The sequence below is a fragment of the Anolis carolinensis genome, chromosome 5, assembly GCF_035594765.1.
Source record: "Anolis carolinensis isolate JA03-04 chromosome 5, rAnoCar3.1.pri, whole genome shotgun sequence".
NCBI lineage: Eukaryota > Metazoa > Chordata > Lepidosauria > Squamata > Dactyloidae > Anolis > Anolis carolinensis.
Genome location: NC_085845.1, coordinates 104,949,453 through 104,975,625, shown reverse-complemented (window position 1 = coordinate 104,975,625; position 26,173 = coordinate 104,949,453). Strand labels below are relative to the sequence as shown.

General features: G+C 38.6%; 1 protein-coding gene across 2 annotated transcripts in view; it reads left to right on the top strand.

The window, feature by feature from the left end:
- Positions 1 to 25,673, top strand: part of wdr1 (WD repeat domain 1) — a 38,322-nt gene extending 12,649 nt beyond the window's left edge. The window contains exons 3-15 of one of the 2 annotated variants that reach the window (XM_062982076.1): positions 1,498 to 1,588; positions 3,087 to 3,234; positions 4,653 to 4,833; positions 7,141 to 7,218; positions 8,021 to 8,101; positions 14,378 to 14,611; positions 15,511 to 15,600; positions 16,352 to 16,506; positions 17,288 to 17,372; positions 18,694 to 18,804; positions 19,482 to 19,655; positions 22,316 to 22,460; positions 24,696 to 25,673. In XM_062982076.1, coding sequence (XP_062838146.1) covers positions 1,498 to 1,588; positions 3,087 to 3,234; positions 4,653 to 4,833; positions 7,141 to 7,218; positions 8,021 to 8,101; positions 14,378 to 14,611; positions 15,511 to 15,600; positions 16,352 to 16,506; positions 17,288 to 17,372; positions 18,694 to 18,804; positions 19,482 to 19,655; positions 22,316 to 22,460; positions 24,696 to 24,808 — 1,686 coding nt within the window. In that variant the 3' untranslated portion in view covers positions 24,809 to 25,673. Of the gene's footprint in view, positions 1 to 1,497; positions 1,589 to 3,086; positions 3,235 to 4,652; positions 4,834 to 7,140; positions 7,219 to 8,020; positions 8,102 to 14,377; positions 14,612 to 15,510; positions 15,601 to 16,351; positions 16,507 to 17,284; positions 17,373 to 18,693; positions 18,805 to 19,481; positions 19,656 to 22,315; positions 22,461 to 24,695 lie in introns of both variants that reach the window. The other variant, XM_062982075.1, reaches the window with a different exon arrangement.
- Positions 25,674 to 26,173: the final 500 nt, after the last annotated feature.

The following is a 26,173-nucleotide window of genomic DNA, read 5'->3' as shown; positions in this document are numbered from 1 at the left end:
TAGAAAATGGTGAAAATATTCAGCCCAATGCTGTGTGCATTATAGGCTTACTGGGGCCCCTTCCACACAGCTGTATAAAATCCACATATGGCAGTGTGGACTCAGGTAATCCAGTTCAAAGCAGATATTGTGGATTATCTGCCTTGATATTCTAGGTTATATGGCTGTGTAGAAGGGCCCTGAGTTGCATGTACAAGGGCTATCCATAAAGTAGGTTAAGTTTTGGATTTTAAAAAGGACAAAGTATAGGAGAAATACCATATGCAGCGGAAAGCCACATCCCAATACTACAATCTCACGTAATCCCCATTGAAATCTAGGCACGTCTCATATAGATAAATGAGTTTGAAAAGGTCTGCCCCAGTAAATTTGCTACCTCTCTCCTCCGTTTCCAACAATGGGGGCGTGGCTGGCAGCGCAGCGTTTTGGCTACGCTGCAGGAAGGGAGAAGGGGGAAGGGCTGAGGACATAAGCGGGGAATTTACTGGAGCGGTACTTTTCAAACTCATTTATCTATATGAGACATGCCTAGATTTCAATGGGGATTACATGAAATTGTAGTATTGGGATGTGTCTTTCAGCTGCATATGGTAAATGATTTCTCCTATACTTTGTCCTTTTTAAAATCCAAAACGTAACCTACTTTGTGGATAGCCCTCGTATATAAACTGTTATAGACTAGATGGCAGTTACAAAGTGTAGGAACCATGCAAGTGGTCAAGTAGCCACATGCTCCCCTCAGTTTTGATGACATACTGGAACTGCTTGGAACTGAATATGCATTTGCAATGTACACATATTTATATTTGGTGAATTTGGAGTGTATGCATTTTGGTCTCGTAGACTGTATATGCAGATAAGTCAATGTGTTGATCAAGAAAATGAGGTATGTGGAATTGGGTTGCAAAAGCAGGGTGGATGAGCAAACACAAGCAATTCACTCAAGTCATGAGTTCCTCTTTTAGGAGGGAAGGTGGGGTTTTTTAGGTTTTTTTTAGTTTTGCATCAGACTCAAACCCAGTAATCCTAATATTGCAACTAAATACATACAGATGAAACTATGGTCCTTGACCTGACAATCAAGTGTTTAATTTCTATATGCCCTGAGCATTTAGTGTTGATTAGTCCATTGTGAGAGAAATATTGCCATGATGATTTTGATAGATCTGGAGGTATTTTTGATGTTAGAGACATGGTTAAAAACTATCTGCCTTTTTAATTTAAAATTTTATTATTTAAACACAAAAGAAAAACAGTGATATACATCAACAAACAAACAGCACGCAACATGCAAAACAGTGACGTACATAATAGACAACACATTCCCTCCACCCCCACCCATGCACCCACCCATGTTATCTATCAGCTTTTCTGATCCCTCCCTGCGGTTGCCAAAAAAAATCCTTGGGGTTTTTTTCTCTCTTTCCTTCAGAGTATTTGGTGGTAGAGTGTGTTACGAAGAAGGGCCTGTCTTATGAAATTATACTTTTTTCATAGAATCCAGCTATTGCTGATATTTATACTGAACATGCCCATCAAGTTGTGGTTGCCAAGTATGCTCCCAGTGGCTTCTACATTGCATCTGGAGGTACAGTATAATAGCAATATGTATGCTGTTTTGAAATGCATCGTAATATAGAAATTACCTGTTTTACCAGAAGCAAAGTCAACTTACATTGTGGTTGAAATCTTATGCTCTGGCCCACACAAGCCTATTGATTTCAGTGGGATTTGTTCCCCTTTCTGTTATGTGTGGTCAAAACATTGTTTAATTTTGTTCCCATTGAATATCTTAAATGGTGTATAATACATTAATGTGTGAATTAAAAAATCCCTGGTTTGAATCTTCTGAAACGTAAACAGGCCACTTTCTCAAGTGCCCCCCCCCCCCCCCCAATTGAGTTTAAAGCGTAAAGATGATTTGCCTTATGGGAGACTGCCAATGAATCCCAGGTTCTGTTGCCTCAAAGTCCCTGTTAAATACATGAGATCACCATAGGCCAGAAGGTAATTTAAAGGCTAGCATACACACAAACACACACTATAATATTTGAAAAGGATACTTAAATGTTAAGTAATAGTGTTACTCAGACTGTCTGTGTACCATGTTTTCAAATTGAATGTGGCTATTTTGAGGCCAATGTTCAAGTTACTTTGCAAAAAAAAAAACCTAGTGTTTTTCCATTTTTTGAAAGGTTTAAAAAACACCCTCTCTTGCAGATATAACTGGAATCTTGGTCTCTATTTCATTTTTCCAGGAATGCAAAACTTTTACCCATGCTGCATCAGTGGTGTCTTTTATATAGCTGAATTCACTTTGCATTAAAAAATTATGTGAGTTCTATAAATTATGCAGATTAAGCAGCTGATCGAACTCCTGCAGTTAGAAATACTGCTCACTTACCAAATGTTCCCAACACAATTTTCAATCTTGTTGTCCTCAGTAAAGGATTAGAAGCATGCTTTTAGATGACAGAGGAGCATTCCACATTCCTGCTTATGATTGGATCTATGGCTACAGTTCACATAGTGAAGAGTTTCAGTTTGCCACTTGTTCTGAGGACCTGCAGAACACACAAAGCACCAAGGGACTGCTATTTTAGATGTTGCCCCCATCTTGAATTAACAAAAAACATAGTTTGAATTATCGCAGTGTATAATTGCTTCCCAGACTACAATGGTACAGCTCTTGCCTCTCACCTTGATACTTCCCAAACTATAGTGCCATGATAGGGCTAAAATATCCAAATAAAATATGTGAGCAGCTGCCTATCTAGATGTCTATTGTATTTATTTAACCTGTATCCCATCTTTCTCCCAAGGTAGCATTAGCATATATCTTGCTAAAACATTCAAAAATCAAAATCAACAATAGTGTGATCCAAGATTTTGAGAAAATGTATTCCAAAACTTTATGACTGCTAACCAACATGGTAGCCACAGTTTGCATGAAATTCTGGTTTTCTTAATGTCAAAAATCCAAATGTTATTGAACTGGCTGACTTAAAATTTGGATGTAGCATTTGTTGGTGAAACAACTTCACTTATTTGGAATATAAAATTCATCTGTTGCTGTTCTATGACAGATGCCTCTGGAAAGCTTAGAATTTGGGATACCACACAGCAGGAACATTTGCTGAAATATGAATACCAGCCCTTTGCAGGAAAAATTAAAGACATTGCATGGACTGAAGACAGCAAGAGGATTGCTGCTGTTGGAGAAGGAAGGGAAATGTGAGTAGGAAGAGAAAATACTATGCAAACTCTTCAAAGTCTTACAGAAAAATGTATTTGTTTGTTGTGTTTGAATTTCCATATTCAGTGTTAATCATTGTTAATTGGACAGCTAGATATCTTTTAACAGCACATATCCCTACAAACAGACAGCTCCCCTTCTGAATCTCCAAAACCTAATTAAGAGAACGACTTGAAATAATGCTGCTTCAAAGACAGTATATCCTTTTCAAAATGTTTTCTACTGGACTGAGGTTGCTCTTTCTATGGAACTCTTATAGGTCGAGAAGGGGAGGAAAACGCTTTAAAGGAATCAAATAAAATTTCATGTGTAGGAGCCCCTGGTGGCACAGCGGATTAAACTACTGAGCTACTGAACCTGCTGACTGAAAGATCAGCAGTTCGAATCTGGGGAGTGGGGTGAGCTCCTGCTGTTAGCTGCAGCTTCTGCCAACCTAGTAGTTTAAAAACATGCAAATGTGAGTAGATCAATAGGTACCACTCCAGAAGGAAGGTAACGGCTCTCCATGCAGTCATGCCAGCCACATGACCTAGGAGGTGTCTATGGACAACGCCAACTCTTCAGCTTAGAAATGGAGATGAGCACCAACCCACAAAGTCGGACACAACTAGACTTAATGTCAGGGGAAAACCTTTACCTTTACCTAGTTAATATGTATTTGCTTGTGTATTGCTCCTGTTGCCCCTTAATTTTGGGAGAACATTACTATAATCAGATAATATCAGTGGATATACTCCATATAATATATTCATATGGATATACTCAATATAATCGCCTTTTCCATTTCAGAAATAAGCAAATAATTAGAAAGTCAGTTCCATTAACTGCCCTAAGTTAATTTGAGATACATTTATTTCCAGAAACATCGACACAGTATTTTGTTGTACTGCTTTTTTAATACAAGAAACAGGTTTCTTTAAATCATTTTGTGGTATTGAGCACTCCTAACAAGCACAATTCTTCAGAGATGCCACAAGTGGTATAATGACACTCTGCTCTTTACTGATACAGATAATGCACAGAGAACTCTTTAAAGTAGCTGCATATATAGAGATGAATAAAGCTCTTGCTGATTAACATTACATTCTTCAGTGTGCCTTGAAATTAAAGGAGCTGTTTCGGTTTTTTAAAAGGAGCTTTGGATGGCTGATCAGCATTATATTATACAGTGTTATTTATTCTTCTCTTGGGTATCTAAAGCAGGTCTCCTGTTTCGTTAAATTGTTTATGCATAATGTACAAAGTTCCTGAAAGCAAAGGGAAGCAATGCTTATTTGTGATTGACAGTGCCATTTAATTATTATTGCCAAGTACATTGAATATGCTGACCACCTACGAATTAAGCCACAGGTATAGTTCTTCATTCTTTTGTATCTTTATTGTTTCTCACATGTAGATTTGGAGCAGTTTTTCTGTGGGATACTGGTTCTTCAGTAGGTGAGATCATTGGTCACAACAAAGTGATCAATAGTGTGGATATTAAGCAAACAAGACCTTACCGCTTAGCAACTGGCAGTGATGACAACAGTTCAGCTTTCTCTGAAGGACCACCTTTCAAGTTCAAATTTACAATGAGAGTATGTTGGCTTTCTTTGTTATCTGCATTGCAGACTTTACTGTCAGCATCCTGATTCCCATCCCCACTCCCTGCCTCATTTTCCTATATGTGCCAAAAAAAAGCAGTTCACAAAATTGGGGTGAAGTAGTATTACCTTCCTATTGTAATCTTTAGCCATGTTTAGTTACATTATTCCCCTTGTATTTCAATTCATGTGACTTCTCCCAGCATCCAAGTGTCAGATAATGGACATCCGTGGGAAGGAGAACATGCACATATACATCTCTATTTCAGTAGCTGCCCCAAGATCTTGAACTTTGTATAGGATGAAGTTCAGGTTTGAAAAAAGGTACATATGTAGAAATTTATAGACATAGACTGCTTCACTTGTATTCATCCACACCTAATGCCTGGGCTGGGAGAAGTTGTTTTTTTCTGTTGCTTCTTGATCAAGTGAGCATTTATTCATATGTTTTTTGAACTTGTATGTCTAAAATGCCATCAGAATGTAACTGTTGAGATAAGTGGTAATCTAACACATAAACGTGCATGTGTTCAATTGGGAAGGGGGAGTTTAATATTAAAATGCTTTTAGGAATATTTTTATCCATATTTGTATGTTGCTGTCATCATACAGAATTTGTATGTAGTACAGTGTTCCCTCACTTATCGTGGCGGTTAGGTTCCAGGACTACCCGCAATAAGTGAAAATCTGTGAAGTAGGGATGCTATATATTTATACATTATTTTAGTAGTTATACACTATTTTAAGTCTTTATCAACCAATCGTGTGTTGATAAATCGCCTCCTCCCATTGCCGGTTGGGCTCCTTTTCTCTCCCTTCAGCTTCCCCCTTCCTTCCTTCCTTAGGCTATAAATTGTATTTTTTATGCTTTATAATATTCTTTTAGAGTTTATTGAAAAACCGCGAAACAGCAAATCCGCAAAAACAAACCACAAAGTAGTGAGGGAACACTGTAGTGGAATAGAGTTGTCCCTGTGTGACCAAAGCTATGTGAAATTTGTATGTGAGATCAAAAATCTAAAGATTGACACAGTGTGGCCCATAGGCTGCATTGGGTCCCAAATATTTCTCCTTTTTATTATTATATTTTCAGAGAACACTCTTTCACCACTTTTAGAGACTATGGAGGGCTATTTCGCCATGAGGTTATCCCCCAGCCAGTATATTATGCCAAGGGATTTTCTGTTTGGAAAAAGGACCTTCTTCTGACTTTAAAACAGGCAGGAAGCCCCAGAAGTTGGGAAAAGTGTCCTTGAAGATGCATGGTAGAGCTTTTTCAGGGAGAAGCAAAAATATATGTTTTTAACTATGACAAGCATTACAGATGTGTGATCAAGTGCAGCTCCTGGGCCTAATGAAATGCACTGTGTACATGTTTTTAAGGTGTTTGCATGTTTTTAAGAATTTGACACCTTTGCAACACACACAGAGCTATAGAGGGACTCCACCATCTTGCTCCCTGGGGGAACAGGGAGGGTATATAAAGAAAAGAAAGGTTGAAACTCTATGGAGAGGGAGATGGTGGTGGGGATGGTGGTGGGGGAAGAGAAGAGATCTATGTTAATTTCTGTAATAACATGTTTCATGCATATGTATGTTTGATATTTTTAGCGTTTTTATGGTTTTAATCTACAGTTGTATGTTTTTTATTTAGATATGTGATATATATAGGGCATTGAATTTTGCCATTTATAATGTGGTAAACTGCTTTGAGTCCCCCCAGGGGTGAGAAAAGCGGTATAGCAATGCAGTTAATAATAATAATAATTAATAACATAGTGGGATTCTTGAAAAACTTGTTTTAGCCTTTTAGAGAGTAAGTAGTGAGGTCTTGCTGATTAGCATACATCTTTTCTCACAATGCCGTGTTTAAACAGATTTCTACAGATCTCTGTCAAAACAGATCATGAGTGTAGGACCATAAGTGATGGGCATGCGACTGCTCAACTGCTACTTTGTTGTGTACTTCATTCTGCAACATGTTAAATAAAAATTCACACTTTTTCTAGAAAAATGATATATTGTATCAAGTATTTGTATTATTTGTGATGTACAAAATGATCCTCTTAGACTCCATCATTTGAATGACTCTCTAACCTAGCTAAATTAGAGAATAGCCCATCTTTGTGGGAGAACCTGTATTTAGGCTTCTTAGGCTTTTCATGCAGAAAACAGAATCTTTTTCATTTTCTTGCCCAACCTTAAATAAATGAAGATAGAGAGTAGCTTAAAAAAAATCAAAATCAGCAGAGACATTCCATTTAAGACAAATTCCACTGTTTTGTTTTTCTTCTTCTGCAGAATCACAGCCGATTTGTTAACTGTGTGAGGTTTTCTCCTGATGGAAATAGGCTTGCTACTGCCGGTGCAGATGGCCAGGTAAAAATCTGTCATTTCTCACCAATAACAAAAAATCATTCGTTTGGGTCTCAAATGCCATCAGTAAGACATGATAACATTTCCTTTGTGGATTAAGAGGCCCTTTTATAACAACAGAAATCGATATGTCACTTACTATTCATTTCCTGTTTCAAAAAATACTCTCCTATGCCTAAATTGGGGCTCAAAACATAATGGAAATGCCCGTTTTCTCTAGTAAACATTTGGCAGTAACAAAATAATGTTCTGAAAAAGTTTGCAAAAATGTTGTTGGGTAAGGGCTGCACTTTTTCCATCTCTGACCTAGACCCAATTGTCCTCTGGTGCTTGAAGCATCAGCTGTATGATCTCTTGTGTTTATGGTGAGGTACTGGATGGGTATCATTGTCTTGTGGCTTCATTAATGGTCTCTGTCACATTGGCTGAGTCCTGTCAGTAGTCAGAAAGCACTGGATGATGATCTGATTTCCAGTGTAAACCATTTTCTTTAGTTAGAATTTAAGCTGGACTTCTTCACACTAGGGCCAGCTCTCGCTCTGGAAAGGTGGCAGTTTCTATTGAAGCAAGAACTGTAAAACCTATATCTTACTTCATTTGAAATTTTTAAATTCTAAAATCCCTCTTTAATGTGTTAGTGTTTTTTGATATCAAGGATCACCTGAAAAATCTTGTTTCGATATTTGCAAACTTGACACATTCTATATGTATTGGATTGTTGGCCATTTATTTTCAAGTAGTCTAACATTTCTGCATTGTAAAAGCAATTGACTAACTGATTGTTGTTTGTTTTGGCTTCAACAAGATTTTTATTTATGATGGCAAAACTGGAGAGAAAGTGACCGCGTTAGGTGGAAATAAAGCACATGAGGGAGGCATTTATGCAGTAAGTATATCTAGCTCTCTCTTCACCTGTCTTAACCGAATGGCGGAGCTACATGTGATGCTGCTTACAAGCGTCTGTCCTGTGAACGTGCTTTTCTCATACATACTACCAGTAACTTGCACCATAGTCATTCTAGTTGCATGTTAGGACTGAGCAGGTGTGGCCGAATTTCTGAATAACTTGTTAGCCATAAAGAAATTCCCTGCTCTAAAAGTATATTTTGGTCACTAGTCATTCCAGAGGGACTTTGAGTTCTGCAACCCGGTAAATACTGTGATAACCTTTTCAAATCTGACTTTCTAGCAGTGTATCGTTTTTGGCACTTAACATTAAAAAGTGGCACAAAAACTATTAAGCAGATCAGACTGAAACCCAGCTTCCACTTTAGGGAATGAAAGTGAAAACTTAGAATCATAGAATCATAGAATAGTAGAGTTGGAAGAGACCACATGGGCCATCCAGTCCAACCCCCTGCTAAGAATACTGGAAGCAGGATTACTTCATTGATAATCCAAACAATGACAAGGTAGAAATAGGCCACAAAGATAAAATAGAATGTGACAGCTAGTCAGATGCTAATTAACCATAGAGGGAAACATTCACCAAAATTCCCCATCTGGTATGATTGAAATCTGGTAGTATGTGGGGTGCCAGTACCTCTGGATACCAACAATGAATAGGAAAAGTCTTCCACAGAGCACAGGCCAAAATCTGTCTTCTAGTCCCACCTGCAGTAGATTCATTGAGCCATTGGCATTTACATAAATGTTGCCTCACTGTTCAATAGCTGATTCAATAATCTACTCAATATTAATAATTGATTATAAACTAACTTCAAAAGGAGAACAGCTTTGGGTAGTTATATTAGACCAGATTTATGATATACTGGCATTTCTAATTGAGCAAAATCCTGTGGGAAGATTGAGCTCCATTCTGTTCAAATGTATAGTGATCCCAGAGATAACTATTTACTTCAAGCTGTGCCTTCAAATATAACTATATCTACAGTACTATTTAATGTGAGGGTATCATGGTAGGTTATTTGGAGGGAAGGCAGATTATAGCTATAATAACAGTAAAACATTTCTATTCTGTTAGTATGTAATAGGCAGAAAACAACAATTAAAGTCTTGTAATTTTAAACTGGCTTTTAAAAGGACAATTGCAAATAATATTTTAAAAAAAACAAGAGAGAAAAAAGGAATAAAGGGGGGGAAATGAAAATATATAGAATTTGAATGAAGGCTAATCATGTATCTATCAACAAAAGTACAAGCCCCAGAACCTAGAAACTTGGCAGCACAATCCACCATCCTTTCCCCTAGGTTCCGGCAACAAAAAAGAAAAATAAAGTCCTAATTAGAGGGAGAGGAATAATTGTTTTTATCCAATTGCTGCCAGTTAGAAGGCTAAGCTCTGCCCACTTGGTCTCCTAGCAACCCACTCAGCCCAGAGGACAGGCAGAGTTAGGCCTCACTTAGGCCTCTTCCACACTGCCTATGAAATACAGATTATTTGATTTGAACGGGATTATATGGCAGTGTAGACTCAAGGCCCTTCCACACAGCTATATAACCCATTTATAATCTTATATTATCTGCTTTGAACTGGATTATCTTGAGTCCACACTGCCATATAATCCACTTCAGTGTGCATTTTATTCAGCTGTGTAGAAGGGGCCTTATATAATCCAGTTCTAAGCAGATAATACAAGATTATAAATATACAGTAGAGTCTCACTTATCCAACATAAACACCCCAGCAGAACGTTGGATAACTGAATATGTTGTATAATAAGGGATTCAGGAAAAGCCTATTAAACATCACATTCCCTCACGACCCTCTCTGCTGCTAAACTGCCATACATGTCTATGCTAGGCATCCTCAGAGATTAGGATATCTGTTTGAAAACAGACAAGTGGGATGTTTATTTCTATCTCACCAATGATATCCAGGATGGGACAACTCTTACCTGTCTCAGGCGACTGTGAATGTTCCACTTCCCCACCTTGATTGCCGTTGAATACCCTTGCACCTTCAAGGCCTGCCTACTTCCTGCTTCAGAGAGGAATCCTTTCTTGGGAGATGTTAGCTGGCCCTCAGTACATCATGTCTGGAATTCTCTGATTGCACAGTGCTGTTCTTTAGTTAACTGTCCTGATTTCACAGCTTTTTTTAAATACTGGGAGCCACATTTTGTTCATTCCAGGCAGGCAGGAACCATCCAGGCTTTGAAGCTACAAGGCTATTCAGTGCCAATTCCAACATTCACACTTGCCTAAAGCAGACAACAGTTCTTTCTTCCACCCTGGTCATTCCACAGATATATAAACCCCACTTCCTTTTGTTACAACACATTTCACAACCTCTGAGGATGCCTGCCATACATGCAGGCAAAACATCAGGAGAGAATACATTTGGAACATGACCAGGCAGACCACAGAACTCAGAGCAACCCAATACAAAGAGAAACAAAAATAATAAAATAAATACAAAAAACAATTAAAAAACAAAATAAAATAATACAATAAAAATAAATAAATAAAAATAATATAATCAAATAATAAAATAGAATACAGTAGAGTCTCACTTATCCAACACTCGCTTATCCAACGTTCTGGATTATCCAATGCATTTTTATAGTCAATATTTTCAATATATCATGATATTTTGGTGCAAAATTCGTAAATACAGTAATTGCTACATAGCATTACTGTGTATTGAACTACATTTTCGGCTAGATTTGTTGTATAACATGATGTTTTGGTGCTTAATTTGTAAAATCATAACCTAATTTGATGTTTAATAGGCTTCTCCTTAATCTCTCCTTATTATCCAATATATTCGCTTATCCAAGCTTCTGCCGGCCTGTTTAGCTTGGATAAGTGAGACTCTACTGTACTTACAAATAATAAAATAAAATAAAAACACAAATAGTAATAAAAGAATAAAAAATAAAATAAATACAAATAATACAAAATAATAATAATAAACACTAAAAAATAATTAAAAACACTAAAAATTAATACAATAAAATACTATAATAACAGAAAATAACTAAAAATAATACAAGAAAATAATAAAATATAATAAATAAAAAGATAAGTTACAATAAAATTAATTAAAAAATACAAATAACGTCAAATAAAAATTCCACAACAATTTTTAACCAATACAACCACCACTTTGCCACAACAACGCATGACTAGGCACAGTTAGTATTGAGATAAGCTGACTATTTCCAAAAATATATTTTCTTGAACTCTATATAGCTGCACACTCCTGTGTAGTTAAAGCAGCAAGATTTTCTGATCATTGAGTGATATATATATTAAATCTTCTATTTTTCCAAACAACCTTTGAGTGTTTCTGCAACAGTGAAAATACACAGGCTCCAACAACATTGATCCTCAATTGAATTGCATGTCAGATGAATGTATTTTAAAAGAGCATGTACATCTCACAATTTTTAAAAACAAAATTAATATGCTTATGATTCACACTCAAGTCAAAAAAGTTTCATCAGTCTTCTCAAAATGATAGTTGCATCTTTTTTCAGTGAAAAATGGGGTGGTAAAGATGCACATATAAATATCCAATAAATAATATTGAAATTTTGAAAAGAAACCTGAGTGATATACACTGAGAACATAATGGTATCCATGGCAATGCGTTCATCTTAAGTATATTGACCTTTAATTTACAAGATGTATTCTTATCTAAAATTGTATCAGGGATATCATTAAAATCTCTGGCAGTTATCATAGGTAATAGTGTCCAGATTACTAACGTTTATGGAAGACGGCAAGGAAATCCAAATTTGGAGCATACATATTAACCAAAACAATCGAAATGGTTGAAATTTTAGCATATACAAGAAAATACCCATCTCTGTCTAAAGTGGTTTATCACTGACTGGAGCATTCTTCTGAATATAGCAAGGCCCATTTGCTTTTCTAGTTTTAATAGGTTTTCCATTAACCTTTTTCACCTAGTTTTTATAAGATTGAACTTTATAAATCAGAAGATGGGTTTTCTGGGGAAAGACAACATTTTAATTTTAGCAAGCACTTGTTTCGTTTCCCTTTTGTTGATCCTGAGACCCTCACATTCCCATGCCATGAAATTCAAGGATAACTTTGTATAAAACTAAAAGAGAAAAAGATTGCCCAAATATATATTTGACTGATGCAGTTTTGAACTGTAAAAGAGAAAACAACAAGAAAAAGGAGGAAAAAAACACAATTAAAGAAAAGAGTAAAGGGGGTAGGTGGAAGCAAACACCATGGTGTAACACTGTATTTTGTATTTTTCATGCCATGCTCCAGTCAGATCTGTCAGAAACAGAAATCATTGCTTTACTAATAACTTTAGTAAGTCTGGGTAGCTAGAACTGGAATACAACAACTTTTCCATAACCAAAATTGTTCAAGGGCAAATGTAAGATGATGAATAAAGTAATAAGCAGTGTACACATATAAAGTAGGAAATGGACTAAAAAATAGTGAATAAGAAACCATTAATATGGATGAGCAATTAAAGACAGTTGTGTGATACAGAATTATTTTCATCTGAACAAATGAAAAACAGGTCAGTGTTAAACTAAAATCAAAGCAAATCAGAGTTCTTCTGCCATACGACCCAATAATCCTTTACCACTGCATAGGGAAAACAAACCAAATTAGGTGTCAATGGAAAATGGGAAAGAAGCCAAGCAATTTATTTGGTGGCATGTCAATTCATCATCATTTGTTTGTATGACATTAATATGTTGTAAGGTGCTTTGGGTCCTGTGGGGAAGAAAAGTGGGATATAGATAAAGATTATTTATTTATTTATTTATTTATTTCCATTTAAACCATGAAAATGAACAAAATCTGGCTACCAGTATTAAAAAACTCTAAAATCAAAACAGTAGATGGGAAGCAACACTCTGAGGACAGAGGAGCCCCAAAGACGGCTAATGACTGAACAAAGGATGCCCCCCAGGCAAGAGACAAAACCTTTCCAATGCTAATTAGGGTGATTAACTGAAAAATTAATGCTAGCTTCCAAAGGACTCTTGCCACACCCTGGACTCTCCACAGATATATTTTTTTTTCCTTTCCTTGCCTGGTTTATCCATGCCTCACAACCTCTGAGGATGCCTGCCATAGATGTGGGTGAAACGTCAGGAGAGAATACTTCTGGAACATGGCCACACAGCCTGAAAGACATACAACAACCCTATTTATTTCCTGTTTAAAAACAATTTCTTTCTTCTACTTCTCTGCAAATAAGTTAAAAGTGCTACAATTAATGAAAATGGAAATTCTGCAGTTAGTCCCACTACGTAAATGGGCTTTAGTATAAGATGAGAGCATATGTGATTTCAGTCACATATACTCTGTGGGGAATCATTTCAGAATAGAAAGAATGTAGGATATCTGTATTCTCTTTATCTTGGATAGAATCATAGAATAGTAGAGTTGGAAGAGACCTCATGGGCCATCCAGTCCAACCCCCTGCCAAGAAGCAGGAATCACATTCAAAGCACCCCTGACAGATGGCCATCCAGAATCTGTTTAAAAGCCTCCAAAGGATTTTATTCAACGTGCTCTGGCTGTGTCTTGGCATATTGTACTGGGACAGCCCTAATAACTGGCTTTCTAATGACGGCAGGTCTTTCATAAGGGCTTCTTTGTCTTTGTTGGGTGAACCGTGTTCCTGGCATTTCAGACATAGACCATCTTGAAGCTTCTTTTACACTGCCATATGCCATTTGGAGCCCCGGTGGCGAAGTGTGTTAAAGCACTGAGCTGCTGAACTTGCCAACCAAAAGGTCCCAGGTTCAAATCCCGGGAGCGGAGTGAGCGCCCACTGTTAGCTCCAGCTTCTGCCAACCTAGCAGTTTGAAAACATGCCAATGTGAGTAGATCAATAGGTACCGCTCTGGCGGGAAGGTAACAGTGCTCCATGCAGTCATGCTGGCCACATGACCTTGTCCGTTGTCTGCGGACAACGCCGGCTCTTCGGCTTAGAAATGGAGATGAGCACCAACCCCCAGAGTCAGACATGACTGGACTTAACGTCAAGGGAAACCTTTACCTTTACCATGCCATTTGAACTGCATGATATTGTTAGTGTAGACTCAAATAATGCAGATTGAACTAGATTATATGAGTCTACAACTACCACATCATTCAGTTCCATCTGCATTGTAATGGCGATGTAGATGGGGCATCTGATGCATATGATAACACTTATAATTTGAAACCTCCTGTTCTCTTTTAATAGATCAGTTGGAGTCCAGATGGTAATCGCTTGCTTTCAGCTTCTGGAGACAGAACTGCTAAGATCTGGGATGTTGGTGCCAATAGTGTAGTGACTACGTTTAATATGGGACCAAATGTTCAGGATCAGCAGTTGGGTTGCTTGTGGCAAAACAACAACTTATTGACTCTTTCTCTTTCTGGCTACATCAACTACCTGGATGAGAATAACCCAGATAAACCTCTTCGCATCATAAAGGTCTGTTAGATCATTAAGCATGCTCTTTTGGGTTTTTGTATTGGCCGTATTGTCAGGATATTTCTAACAGTTCTGTTTCTGGCTATAAACAATCATTTATTTGTCATAATCCTCTGTTTTGTTGACTAAAGTGTTCAGTTATTAGCGTTGTTACTATAGAGGCAATGCTTTTGGGTAAGATAAAATGCCAGTTCTTAAACACTTGGATTAAGAAAAAGAAAATTTGACAAATTTGAGTAAGAAAACATATGTGGTTTTGGCAGTGTATCGTTTCTCCATATGTATTTTAGGTGACTTTTAGGCTATGGCCGGAGCCCCGGTGGCGAAGTGTGTTAAAGCACTCAGCTGCTGAACTTGCAGACCGAAAGGTCCCAGGTTCAAATTCCGGGAGTGGAGTGAGCACCCGCTGTTAGCTCCAGCTTCTGCCAACCTAGCAGTTCAAAAACATGCAAATGTGAGTAGATCAATAGGTACCGCTCTGGTGGGAAGGTAACGGCGCTCCATGCAGTCATGCCAGCCACATGACCTTGGAGGTGTCTATGGACAACGCCGGCTCTTCAGCTTAGAAATGCAGATGAGCGCCAACCCCCAGAGTCAGACATGACTGGACTTAATGTCAGGGGAAAACCTTTACCTTTACCTTAGGCTATGGCCAGGATCTAAAAGACCCCGAGTTAGTTCTGTATTCCAACTCTAGTGAGCTTCTGACACACTTGGTTTGTGCTTCTTGCCCTGCTTGAGACTTAAGCCAGAAACAGAGATTCAGAATGCACATTTAGGCAAGCACAAGCAGCCTCATGCTTTCTACGAGCTCAGCTTTTGTTTGTGAAGTGTAGATTATTTAATTAAGTTGTGTTCTCTTTTAAAATAAAATGTTAATTATATGTGTTCTTTTTCAGGGTCACAGTAAATCGATACAATGTCTTACAGTGCATAAAAATGGAGGAAAATCCTATATTTACTCAGGAAGCCATGATGGATACATTAATATCCTTTAAGGTCAAATCACTATTTCATAGGGGCAAATTTACAGCACTTTGATAGTTTTTCCACTCCTTTCTAGTCACTGGAACTCCATAGGAAAATATTAGAAGTCAGAACTTATTTTAATTGCTGTGACAGTGAATTTTAAAGTCATAAATAAATGAATGTTTTCATTTTCCTTCTAATTTCCATTACCATAAAATACACTCCTAACTGTAGGCAAAACTTTTCTACGTTTATGCATATATATTTTTAGGGAGAGATTCCATATTTTCCCTCAGATCTAAAATGAGTCCATGAAGCAACATAATTATCCAGTTCTCTCATTGATGCTGTAATTTTCAGTGCAACTTTGGCACTGAGTTAGCTAATATCTTTAATAAAGTAACATCTCCATACAAGTGTAGCAATTACAGCTTGTTGCATTTCAGGTATCTTTTTGTATCAATATCTGGTAATCTTTTGCATGAGACATTTTCAGCAAGCCCAAAAGAACTTATACATTCCTTTGAAACTGTTGACTAGCAATATTTTTTTTAAAAAAAAATCTTTGAAATTCTTGTATTTATCACCTTCAGTACTGCATCTCCAGCAGGGTTTGCAGACTCCTAAGCAGTGACATTTGTGTGTTGTTTAAAGTTGTTTGGAGATAGATAACACGTATCCTGATATTTGGTCCTGTTTGGCCATTGTGTTTGCTATTCTAAGCCTGTTCCTCCTCATCTTGAAATTAATTTCCTTAATATTTGCTCACATTATTGGGACTCTGAGACAGGGGAAAATGATGGTTTTTTGGGGAAAGGGCACACAAACCAAGTCTCGGGAATGGCTGTGGATGAAAAGGACCAGCTGGTCAGTTGTAGCATGGATGATACTGTGCGTTACACCAGTCTTAACACAAAAGATTATAGGTAGGTGCTCAAATTCAGTTAAAATGACCCTGTATAACTCTAGTGTATATAGTTAATATACTATGATAACTATATCAAAGGTCACAAGCACAGAATAAATCTTTGACTGACAGAGGGGTTCAGCTTTATCCTTTTAAGCAGATAGAATGGTTAATGCTGTAGGGGCATTTGGAAAAGTTTCACAGTAACAATAGTTTTGGTCAAGATATAAGCACAACTGAAACAAATATGTGAAAGAAATCTTGAGAATAAAACGGTAGTAGATCAACAAATAATTAAAAGAAACTATAACACTGCTAAAAAGAAATACAGAATGTGGAATATCTAAAATATTCCTAGGCCCCTTGCTTATTTTGCCCATTGTGCTTTGTCTTAGTAAGGATGTAACTGGAGTGATGCCAGAAGAAGTTCCTCTCCACTTTGTCCCCTCATCAGAAACTCTGCAGGTGCTTTTTGGCACAATTGTAAGTGATGTGACATCACTTCTGATTCCAGGAATCTGAAATACAACCGATTTCTGCAGCTTGGAGGTGATTGGATTAAAGTGTTTGGGCATTTTTTCAACCAAGTTATCTGCTGATTTTTAAAGAGAATGTTTGGGAACTTCAGGGATCTGTATAAGACCCCTTATGAAGTATCTTATCTTTCCCTTCAAAGTCCCCCTTTGCCTTACACACATTCATCTCCTATAGTCTTTTTATTGCCATGTATCCTTGCTAGTGATATTTGCTCCTCTAATTAGTGGTGGAGAAAAAACTATTTTTATTTTATTTTTTAGTAGCCAAGATGTTGTAAAAATGGACGTTCAGCCAAAACGTATTGCTGTTGGACCAGGTGGATATGCGGTGGTTGTGTGCATTGGAGAGGTATGTATTAGAAAAATGGGTTGCAATTAGCGTTGTGCATTTGTATAAAATTGCTTACTATTTCTGTTTATTCCATTCGTATGGCCCCATTTCTCTTTCTTTCTGCCGCTGATATAAATGGGCACTTATGCAAATGGACTTTTCTGTCCAAGGTCAGGGGAAAAAAAATCAGACCTTGGGTGGCAAAACGCCAGGCCTGCGAGTCGGGCCTACATTTGAGCGCTCGACAGTAGGCCCGGCAACCTGGGCCTGCAATCAAGCGCTCGATGCTTGTAGTCCCTGGCTACCAGGCCTAGGGTCGAGCGCTCAACGATAGGCCCGGCAGCCAGGGCCTATGAGCATTGAGCATTGGGTCTCCTAGACCCAGCTTGCAGGATCTATAAGCATTGAGCATTTCATGCTCGATTGTAGGCACTGCAAGCCAGGCCTACGAGCCATCGAGCAGTCTATGGCTCATGGGCCTGGCTTGCAGGGCCTACCATTCCCTTCTGCCATTCTTTTCACTGTTTCATTTGTTCCTGTGGGATTGTACATTTCTGTGCAATCCAAATGGATGAAATGGTACAAAACTACAAATGAAACAGATGAAACAGGATTCAAGCCCAATCCTAGTTGCAACCACCTTTTTATAACTATTTTAATTTCTACTTTCCCTCTAAAAAGTTCAAAGAGTAGCATTGGGCTTGGGTTTAGGCCTCCAAGTTGCTTTTAGAGTTTTGGAGATTTTCTTAGGCCAGAAATACTCAAAGGTAGTTTTGCCAGTTTCTCTTGCATTATTCAACACCATGCTGAACAAGCTGGCTCTTTTCTTGACTAGCATCACTTGGAACATAAATTATGGCATTTGAGTTTGGACCAATGAGTTAGCCAAAGCAAGCCTCACCTTTATTGATTTCATTAATTCACTGAATTATGGCATGGTAGTTGACAAACTATTGACACATTCTAGCTTCCAGTATTTATTTGAATTTCCTGAACAGCACCCCCTTGTGTGCATTGGCACATTCTGTAGTCACACTATGTGAATACTATGGTCATGTAGAGAGATGTCTATACCTATCTTCATCCTACCCACAAGGTGGAAATTTAGTGGGAAAGGTCAGAGTGAAAGGGTCTACTATTGTAGAATTGCAGTTAGGGTGAAGAGAAAGAGGTCAGGTTGCAAATCTTTTGAACCTACAGAGTAATAACATCAAATTTATTTTCTTCATTTTTAAGCTATTTTATTTTATTGTGAAGACATACAAATAAAACATTCTACAAATGTGATAGTTTCATAATGCATTTATTGGGGAATTTGTGTGCTTCTCTGCCTTTGCAGATTGTCTTGATGAAAGATAAGAAGAAATGCTTTGTGGTTGATAACCCAGGTTTTGAACCAGAAGCAGTAGCAATTCACCCAGGAGGTGGCATGGCAGCTGTTGGAGGATCGGTAAGAATTTTATTTGCCTGATAAAAGTAGCAAATTTTGATCACTAAGTACTTGGCAAGCACTGTAGCAGAGTGGCAGTAAATGTTAGTCATACTTCTTTTTTGTAGCAAGGTTCAGTTACTTTCTATAAGTCTTCATTGTCACATAGCCAGCTTTTGACCTTAGATTTTTCTCTGTAGGAAAGGCATAATTGATATTTATAAGCACACACTCTGTTAGTCAAAGACATGGCAGAGTTACTCTCGAATATCAGTGTGCAAAAGGTTCTGGTAGCAAAGACAAGCTAACAGAGAATGTAATTGGTAGCACAAGCATAGACTAAGAGTACATAGTGTATTTTTAGCTTGCTGTACTTGTGATTAAAAAAATCATACTAGTTTGAAGTTGGGCACAATTATAAACGTCATTAATGGAGGCCACATTTCAAGTTAGGTTGGAATGTTCCAATTTTATAAGCAGTTTAATTTTGAGACTTCTATTGCCACAAAAATATTTCCACCCAAGTCCTTTAAACAAAGGCGTACTCCTCTACCCATTTGATTTTCTCATTGTCAGGCAATGGAAACTAATGTCATGCTTCTAATATATTTCTTAATGTAGACAGTAGCAAATCTGAACACTCTTAACACCTTGCACACAGTAAGTGTGGTTTAACCTTGTCATACTTTGACTTTTAGGATGGAAACGTTTACTTGTATGCAATTCAGGGAGCCACTTTAAAAAGAGAGGAAAAGATTTTGGAAGTGAAAGGCCCTGTGACTGACCTGGCCTACTCCCACGACGGTGCCTTTCTTGCAGTGACAGATGCAAGTAAGGCTGTCATGGTGTTCAGTGTGGCTGATGGCTATGCGGTAAGGACAAATGTGTAACTTGCACACTTGGTTTATTTTATTACTCAGAAATAAGGAGCAGAATTTAGCTTCTCCAGAAATGAATAGAAGATGAAGGAAATCTCGTAAACTTGTTTTTGGGAGCATTTGATAAGTTATACTACATATTCATTACATTTCAAACTTTGTTGCATGAAGCTGCTATACCAGGGCAGTTGTACTATCACTGATACCAAATACTGAAATGTGAACTGTGCTTATTTCCTCTCTTTTCATTTGTGCAACTTCCAGCAGGTACTTCCTCATAACCTGCTGGACTTCCACTGCTCTATAATGTACAATATTTCATTGCATAATAATTGCACTTTTATCCCTTTTTTTAACCAAAAAAGGGTGGTAAGACTATTATGCAGTGAAAACAAATCTGCCTTTGATTCTCCAGTGTTCTGTTTTTTTAAAAAAAAAAATAGCTGCCTTCCCTTCAAGATAGGAGGAGGAGGAGGCGGGATGATCGAGCCTCAAACAAACAGCTTTGTTGCTGTTTATTTAAACTGCCTTGCTTCAAAGGAAGGGGGAAGATAGAGTCCCATTCCCTTTCTTCTTTCTCCAAATGCCAGAAGGCACTTTACAAAATCTGAAATAGAGCTGTTTGAAGGAAGGGAGAAGTAGCCCCAAATGGCTTTGTGACTATTATGTGAGGAACACAAAAAATACAAATTTTGACATCCAAAATGGGGGTGCAACTATTATGGTATTTATTTTGTTAAGCAATTTTGCAGTTCCAGAAATAGTTCATGTTTTTAAAAAAAAAAAAATCAAATATTAGTGAACAATCCTAATCCGGTAAATTACTCAAGAATAGCAAGAGGAAGAGGGGAGTCGAAGAGGAGGAGAATCGTGCCCCCTGACTTCACTTCAATGCAGACATGGTGGCACAGACCCATTGTGCAAGTTAGGTGACAGGAATGTTGTGGGAGTGGCAGCTATTGACAGGTTACGCCTGTCAGTGTGTGGCAGTAAGTTAACTGCGGGGAGAAGGCAGACTGGCAACAAGATGCAATGAAGCCATCACCAAAGGTGACAGTCTTTGTTCAAAATCTTCTTTATGGTTATTGAAAACTTTTGGGCATGACTAACATTCTTGATAGCTTTGTGTGATCAGTTTCAAATACAAAGCTGACAACATTAGGAATGGAAAAGCAATGGAAGAACTGGGTATTCGGCAGAGAAGTGAAAGTTTTCCCTCCCACTAAACACGTGCATGCCAATTTGAATCTAGTTTTAAAAGTGGCATTAAGTAGGGTGCTTAGCCCTTTTTGATACCATGTTTTGTTTAGCTTATAGTTTTGGTATTTGTAGACACACAAAGAAAAAACACATTATAAAATGACAAAAATTAAATTAAAACTACCATACAAAACAAAAAACATTTTAATTATGTACAAAAGTAACTTAACACAACTTTATCTACAGCAGTGGTTTCCAAACTTATTTGGCCTACCGCCCCCTTTCCAGAAAAAATATTACTCAGTGCCCCCTCAGTGGAAAGCGGGACATGGCTTAGAGGGGTGGGCGTAGCTCCTCCTCAAGAGGGCGGGGCTGAGCTTCTCCCCTAGTCCAAGATACAGGGCTGGGAGGGGGAGGGGGAGATGGGCGGGGCCACAAATGGGCGGCCAGGGCCAGGATGGGCGGAGTTACGAGCTCTGAGGCAGGGCTGAGCTTCTAGAAGAAGGGGCGGGACCTCTTCCCAAGTGCCTGAAGGGGCTGAACCTCTATACCCCACCCCCATGTTCTAACCAGCACCTCAAGGGAGGTATAAAGAGGCTCACCCCTGTCCCGCGCTCTTGGGAAGATGCCCTGCGCGCACCCCGGCTCCGCCCTTTAGTCCTAAAAGGCCTCTCAGGAGAGCTGTAGAGGCTCAGCCCTGTCTCGGGCTCTTGGAAGGAGGCCCCGCCTCGTTCCCTAGCTCCGCCCTCTGTGTCCCAACAAGCACCTCAGGAAGGGTATAGATTCTCAGCCCTATCTCGGGCTCTTGGGAAGAAGCCACGCCCACTCCTGAAGCTCCGCCCCCTGTTTCCTAACAGGCGCCTCAGGGGCTAAGCTCTGTCTCTGGCACTTGGGAAGAAGCCCCACCCCTCCCCTGGCCCCGCCCCCGTCTCCTAATAGGTACCATCACTGCCCCCCTGGATCGCTGCAGTGCCCACCAGGGGGCAGTAGCAGCCACTTTGGGAATCACTGATCTACAACATACAACCTATACACATTATAAACAAACACCTACTAACCAAATCTGTAAGCCTCCCACTAATTGAAGCAAGACTGTTGAAACAAGACAGTTGATTTGAACTTATTTGTTGGCCTCTTTTAAGTATAAAAGTTTCTTATATTAGAAAACCAATAGTTGAAGATTGTGCCATCTTTCTTGAATTTAGTCAAGGATTTCTCCTTAATCAACATTGTCAGTTTGTCCATCTCAGCTTATTCACATATTTTCATCAGCTAGTCTTCTTGTGTTGATATATCTGACTCTTTCCATCTCTGGGCATAAATAACACTCAGTGCTGTAATCATATAACATAATATTCTTCCATGTTTGACAATCCATTCCCTTTTAGGATTAAATATTATTGGTAAAATTATAATTATTTGTGTTGCTTTGTTTGTTCTCTTTATCTGAATAGGAGCATAATGTATATTATGGACATCATGCAAAAATTGTCTGCCTTGCATGGTCACCAGATAATGAACACTTTGCTTCCGGGGGCATGGATATGATGGTGTTTGTTTGGACACTAGATGACCCAGAGACCAGTATCAAAATAAAAGGTACTTTGTATATTTGATACAAAAACAAAAGCATTTATTCAGACCCGGGTTCAGGTTATTTAAAAGACCATATCTCTTTCTATGAACCTGTTAGAATTTAAAATCATCTGGGGAGGGCTACCATCCTCTCAAGTGCATTTGGTGGGAACATGGAAGAGGGTATTTTCAGTCACTGGTCTCAGATTGTGAAGCTCTTTCCCAAGAGGAGACCAAGATGACCCTATCCCTGTTTGCCTTTCCCAAGCAAGTTTCTTTGACATCAAACATTTGGGGGAGGATATGGGACAGGCTCCTGGGGAGTTCTGGTTGGGATTTGTTGTGGGAATAGTGGGCTTTGAATCTAATTTTAATAGTACCTTATTTAGTCAACAGCAGTACGTGTGAAAAAGATCTTGGAGTCCTTGTGGACAACAAGTTAAACATGAGCCAGCAATGTGATGCGGCTGCTAAGAAATCCAATGGGATTCTGGCCTGCATAAATAGGGGTATAGCATCTAGATCCAAGGAAGTCATGCTACCCCTCTATTCTGCCTTGGTCGGGCTACACCAGTACAGTCCAGTTCTGGGCACCACAGTTGAAGGGAGATGTTGACAAGCTGGAAAGCGTCCAGAGGAGGGTGACTAAAATGATCAGGGGTCTGGAGAACCCTATGAGGAGCGGCTTAAAGAGCTGGGCATGTTTAGCCTGCAGAAGAGAAGGCTGAGAGGAGACATGATAGCCATATACAAATATGTGAGGGGAAGTCATAGGGAGGATGGAGCAAGCTTGTTTTCTGCTGCCCTGCAGACTAGGATGCAGAACAATGGCTTCAAACTTCAGGAAAGGAGATTCCACCTGAAAATCAGGAAGAACTTCCTCACTGTGAGAGCTGTCCGGCAGTGGAACTCTCTCCCCCGAACTGTGGTGGTGGCTCCTTCTTTGGAGGCTTTTAAGCAGAGGCTGGATGGCCATCTGTCGGGGGTGCTTTGAATGAGATTTTCCTGCTTCTTGAAGGGGGTTGGACTGGATGGCCCGTGAGGTCTCTTCCAACTCTACGATTCTATGATTCTATTTGAGTATAAGCTGAAGTTTTCAGCCTTGTTTAGGACTGGAAAAGCCCCCCTTGGCTTATATTCAAGTGTGGGTCCTGGCCGGCTTATATTTGGGTCGGCTTATACTTGATTATAAAGAATCAGAGTTGGACATTCTTATCTTGTTAAAGTATTATTATCTTAAATTACAGTTTTATGTAATATTCAAAAACATTTAACCGACTGATACCCCAATTAATGTAATTTTATTGGTATCTATTTTTATTTTTATTTTTTGAAATTTACCAGTAGCTGCTGCATTTCCCACCCTCAGCTTATACTCAAGTCAATAAGTTTTCCCAGTTTTTTGTGGTTAAAATTAGGTGCCTTGGCTTATATTCGGATTGGTTTATACTCATATATATATATATCATAGAATCATAGAATAGTAGAGTTGGAAGAGACCTCATGGGCCATCTAGTCCAACCCCCCACTAAGAAGCAGGAAATCGCATTCAAAGCACCCCCGACAGATGGCCATCCAGCCTTTGCTTAAAAGCCTCCAAAGAAGGAGCCTCCACCACAGTCCGGGGGAGAGAGTTCCACTGTCGAACAGCTCTCACAGTGAGGAAGTTCTTCCTGATGTTCAGGTGGAATCTCCTTTCCTGTAGTTTGAAGCCATTGATTATATATATACAGTAGAGTCTCACTTATCCAAGCTAAACGGGCCGGCAGAAGCTGGGATAAGCGAATATCTTGGATAATAAGGAGGGTTTAAGGAAAAGCCTATTAAACATCTAATTAGGTTATGATTTTACAAATGAAGCACCAAAACATCATGTTATACAACAAATTTGACAGAAAAAGTAGTTCAATACGCAGTAATGGTATGTTGTAATTACTGTATTTATGAATTTAGCACCAAAATATCACGATATATTGAAAACATTGACTACAAAAATGGCTTGGATTATCCAGAGGCTTGGATAAGTGAGACTTGGATAAGTGAGACTCTACTGTATATGGTATCTCTTGTAATTTTAACTGCATTTTAACTTTTTACCCACACACAAGTGCTTACTTGCTTTTTTTAAAAATGTATCTTATTTTACATTTTTCTTAGGTGTGTTATATTTAGCAACCTTGAGTGCACATGGGGAAAATGGCAGTTTGAGATTAGGCAGTTGCAAGCATTCTTATGTGTCTTTCACTTTTCCTTTGCCAGATCCCCACAGATTGCATCATGTAAGCAGCTTGGCATGGCTGGATGAACACACCTTGGTAACGACATCTCATGATGCGTCAGTCAAAGAATGGTCTATTTCCTATAAAAAATAAATGCCTTCAGTCAAGATAACCTAATCAGGGACTAGAACTACTTGAGTGAAATAGCATTTCTTTTTTCTCAAAGTTAGCAAATCTGTAATGGCCTCTGGGGTCCTATAGCATATTCTCATATCTTTGCAGAGGGTGTTTGTATCTGTAATTAAATGACCTTTGAAAAGCTTTAGTCAGTAATGGTTTGCACATGGAGAAGCACTTAAATTATGTCCGGAGCTTATTAAAAAAATGTGTGCTGAACATTCCAGGGACTACAGCCTCACAATTTGGCGTAGCAGAATTTAAAATGATTTGGTTTCTTATTTTTTAATATCTATGACACATACACTTACTTGCACATGGTATTGTACAGGCATGAGAGATTTCTCATTTTTTTCTAATTGCAGAACATTTCTGTACTAACAGTCATAGTGAGAATGCTAGTTGTGATCCAAAAATGAATCGTGGTGTGCAGCTACTGTATATTGGCTTGTCAGACATGTAATGCACCAATTTGTTGCCTCAGATTTCATTCATCAAATAACAAGGAGGGGTACATCCATAATAAACTTTTCTGTATTTCATGTCCAGATTTGTAGTTATTTTTCAGATAAAAATGTGGGGGGTTTGTTGTACTTCGCCATTCTTTTAGAATTTAAAGTTTACAAAAAAAATGTCAAGGCATTTTTCCAGATATACCTTTGTTACCTTTTTGAACAAATGAAATCTTTGATCATGGTTTGTTTGTCAAGAAAGGGATGCTTCTAGATTTGCTTTAAATATGTCTGTTTCACAAGGAGAACTATGTTGATGTAAGAAAACTTGCAGTAATTATGAAAAATGCTTTTTTTTCAGTACAGGAAATAAAGTGAAGTAAAGCATTGTTGTGCCTTGAACTGATTGTTATTAAGAAACTATTCCAGACCCTAAAGCAAATTTCTGCTTTAGATCCCCCCTCTCTCCTTCCCCCCCTTTCTCTCACACACATACACACACACACACACACATATATATATACCTCACATATTTGATAACCATATACAAATATGTGAGGGGAAGTCATAGGGAGGAGGAAGCAAGCTTGTTTTCTGCTGCCCTACAGACTAGGACGTGGAACAATGGCTTCAAACTACAGGAAAGGAGATTCCACCTGAAAATCAGGAAGAAGTTTCTCACTGTTGAGAGCTGTTCGGCAGTGGAACTCTCTGCCCCGGACTGTGGTGGAGGCTCCTTCTTTGGAGGCTTTTAAGCAGAGGCTGGATGGCCATCTGTTGGGGGGTGCTTTGAATGAGATTTTCCTGCTTCTTGCAGGGGGTTGGACTGGATGGCCCGTGAAGTCTCTTCCAACTCTGCAATTCTGTGATTCTATGATTCCCACTAAAC